This window comes from Gekko japonicus, unplaced genomic scaffold (genome assembly GCF_001447785.1).
Source record: "Gekko japonicus isolate JY-2015 unplaced genomic scaffold, Gekko_japonicus_V1.1 scaffold1603, whole genome shotgun sequence".
In the NCBI taxonomy this organism is placed as follows: domain Eukaryota; kingdom Metazoa; phylum Chordata; class Lepidosauria; order Squamata; family Gekkonidae; genus Gekko; species Gekko japonicus.
Window position 1 is genome coordinate 1,640 of NW_015176021.1, and position 3,638 is coordinate 5,277.

At 41.5% G+C, this 3,638-nt stretch overlaps 1 protein-coding gene across 1 annotated transcript in view; it reads right to left on the minus strand.

The window, feature by feature from the left end:
- Positions 1 to 198: 198 nt before the first annotated feature.
- SCG5 (secretogranin V) overlaps positions 199 to 3,638 on the minus strand; it is a gene marked incomplete at its 3' end in the record, with an annotated part of 32,657 nt that continues 29,217 nt past the window's right edge. The window contains 1 exon segment of the mRNA XM_015426585.1: positions 199 to 311. Within this exon segment, the coding sequence (XP_015282071.1) occupies positions 199 to 311 (113 nt within the window).

A 3,638-nucleotide genomic window follows, 5' to 3' on the forward strand; every position in this document is an offset into this window, starting at 1 on the left:
TATTTTAATTTGTCTCAAACAGGTCTCTGAAGAAGAAGCATAATAATCAGTCCCCCAGAAGTTTGCACGCTTCTTTCAGAATCAAAGAGTCTGTTAAAGTTTACTGACATAGAAACCCTTCCTTGCTAGTTTGGCAATATCACATTTAACTGACACAATGATTAGTTGAAAATCTACAGAGCAAAGAGAGTTACACACCCATTTGCCCATGCTGGGATAGTCATGCTCTGGATCAAACAGGTGCTGGTGAAGCTGGAATTCTTTGCTGAATTGTGCTGTGTCAGGTGTGTTTTCGAGACATCCATCATCAACTGCAAAAACATCGGGAGAAGTCTGAGTTCCATTTCAACTTGTAATAAATAAGAATTTCTCATCAAGAACACATGCAATGAATTTTATCATCAAGGATGGGAGATTAGAATAACATTTTTTTCTTGGCAATAACCCTCTTTGGATTTTTTTTTTACAATGTCAATAATCTCTTAAAATAAGTTAAAGCAATGTCTTCCAGTAGGGTCATAGATTAATGAGCAGCTGGAACAAACTGTTGTTCATAAATTTATCCAGAGTTCATATTTGTACTCATACACACTAGTTTGTTATATAGCATCTCTTACCACTATTTTGTAGTTCCTTGCCGTTTGAAATGTGGATACACAGTCCTTATTTTGTTGCAAAAGCATAACTCCTGACTGCCCTAATATACCATAGCAAGATTTTTCCCCGTGACCCTGCTTGGAAATACCCAAGTTAAAAAAAAAAAAATCAAAAGAAAGGTTTGGAATGAAATATAATGGGAGAGATTTGTTTATACTCAGGAAGTCTATTTCCTTGAGAACAATAGGACAGTAGCTGTAATTGGTCAGTGAATCATTTCTCTATAATTATTGGGTAGAAGTGGAATCCTGCTAATATTTTTGGATACTTCCTTGACCTTTATTCAACACAGGTATGAGGTGATCCATTCTTCTTCCCACTGGCTTGTTAATCAATAACACTGATCATTTCATTGATATTGCAATACCATATTATTTGGTTTGGGAGCTGTTGGCTCATGGCTTTCAAGCATTCAAATCCAGCAACCCTACAAGTTGGCCTAAGATGGAAAACTCTAGTAGACTGTCCTAGAAAAGAAAGTAAGCCTTGATATACCACCCTTTCTAATTATGTTCTATGAAAGTGGTGAGGCTGCAGACTAGCAGTAAGGGCCCAACTGTTGGGTGCTGTAGGTGCCAAAATGCCTGAATCCAGCCAGAACAACTTGCTGTGGAAATAACTAAGAATGGCTTGTCTTTCAGTAAGCCAGTCCACAAACCTCTCTGAGGAAATTCTCTAATAAGTTTAACATAAGTTTATTAAGCAGTGGAAAGCTAGTCACAGTGAGGCTGATAGAACGGAACACAGGCCATGGCAATGCAAGTCTGTGGTCAGGCAGGCAAAAAGGGAATATGAGGAGCATATAACAAAAAACGTAAAAACCAACAATAAAACTTTCTTCAAATACATTAGAAGCAGGAAAACAGCCAGGGAGGCAGTGGGGCCCTTGGATGACCAATGGGGTAAAAGGAGTACTGAAGGATGATAGGGAAATGGCTGAGAGGCTAAATGCATCTTTTGCCTCTGTCTTCACTGTGGAAGATGAGAAGTGCTTGCCCACTCCAGAACTGCTGATTTCAGGAGGGGTGTTGAAAGACCTGAGTCAGATTGAGGTGACAAGAGAGGAGGTCCTAAAACCGATAGACAACTTAAAAACTGATAAATCACCAGGCCCAGATGGCATACATCCGAGAGTTCTGAAAGAACTCAAATGTTGTCTTGTGGATCTTTCTGAAAGAACTCAAATGTGAACTTGTAGATCTCCTGACAAAGATATGTAATCTTTCCTTAAAATCTGCCTCCATTCCTGAGGATTGGAAGGTAGCTAATGTCACTCCCATCTTTAAAAAGGGTTCCAGAGGAGATCCGGGAAATTACAGGCCAGTCAGTCTGACGTCGATAATGGGTAAATTGGTGGAAACCATTATTAAGGAAAGAATTAGTAGGCACACAGATGAACAAAACCTATTGAGGCAGACTCAGCATGGGTTATGTAAGGGAAGATCTTGTCTCACTAACCCTGTTAGTGTTCTTTGAGGGGGTGAACAAACATGTGGACAAGGGGGATCCAATAGATATTGTTTACCTTGACTTCCAGAAAGCTTTTGATAAAGTTCCTCATCAAAGGCTCCTAAGTAAGCTCAAAAATCATGGGATAAAAGGACAAGTCCTTTTATGGATCAAAAACTGGCTAATTAATAGAAAACAGAGAGTGAGTATAAATGGGCAGTTCTCCCAGTGGAGGGGGGTAAGCAGTGGGGTACCACAGGGATCAGTACTTGGTCCACTGCTTTTTAACTTGTTCATTAATGATTTGGAGTTGGGAGTAAGCAGTGAAGTGGCTAAATCTGCGGATGATACGAAGTTGTTCAGGGTGGTGAAAACCAGTGAGGATTGTGAGGCACTCCAAAGGGATCTGTCAAAGTTGGGCGAGTGGGCGTCAACATGGCAAATGGGGTTCAATGTGGCCAAGTGCAAGGTGATGCACATTGGAGCCAAAAATCCTAAATATAAATACACATTGATGGGGTCTGAACTGGCAGAGACAGATCAAGAGAGAGATCTTGGAGTTGTAGTAGATAACTCACTGAAAATGTCGAGACAGTGTGTGACTGCAATAAAGAAGGCCAATGCTATGCTGGGGATTATTAGGAAGGGTATTGAAAACAGATCAGCCAATATAATAATGCCCCTATATAAATCAATGGTGAGACCTCATTTGGAATACTGTGTGCAGTTCTGGGCACCACACCTTAAAAAGGATATTATAGCTTTGGAAAAAGTGCAGAAAAGGGCAACTCGAATGATAAAAGGGTTGGAACACTTTCCCTATGAGGAAAGGTTAAAGCGCTTAGGGCTCTTTAGCTTGGAGAAAAGACGACTGAGGGGTGACATGATCGAGGTTTATAAGATTATGCATGGGAAAGAGCAGGTAGAGAAAGAGGTACTTTTCTCCCTTTCTCACAATACAAGAACCCGTGGGCACTCCATGAAATTGCTGAGCGGTCGGGTTAGAACGGATAAAAGGAAGTACTTCTTCACCCAAAGAGTGATTAACACATGGAATTCACTGCCACAGGAAGTGGTGGGTGCTACAAGCATGGACGGCTTCAAAAGGGAATTAGATAAGCATATGGAGCAGAGGTCCATCAGTGGCTATTAGCCACAAGGTATAGCTAGGGGCTCTGGGGCAAGTGATGCTCTGTCTTCTTGGTGCTTGGGGGGGGGGTCAACAGTGGGAGGGCTTCTAATGTCCTGGCCCCACTGCTGGACCTCCTGATGGCACTGGTATTTCTGGCCACTGTGTGACACAGAGTGTTGGACTGGATGGGCCTTTGGCCTGATCCAACATTGGCGTCTCTTATGTTCTCTTAATTAATAACAGTACTATGTAAGACATTTTGTAACATGATCATTAGCAGAGATGAGAAATCCTGCCCTATGGTCTCATTAGCATTTTTGGCCATAATTTCCACCTCTGAGATGCTTGCCACAACCAATGCTCCCTCTAGGCTGTGGAGTCATGTGAGCAAAAATTCTAC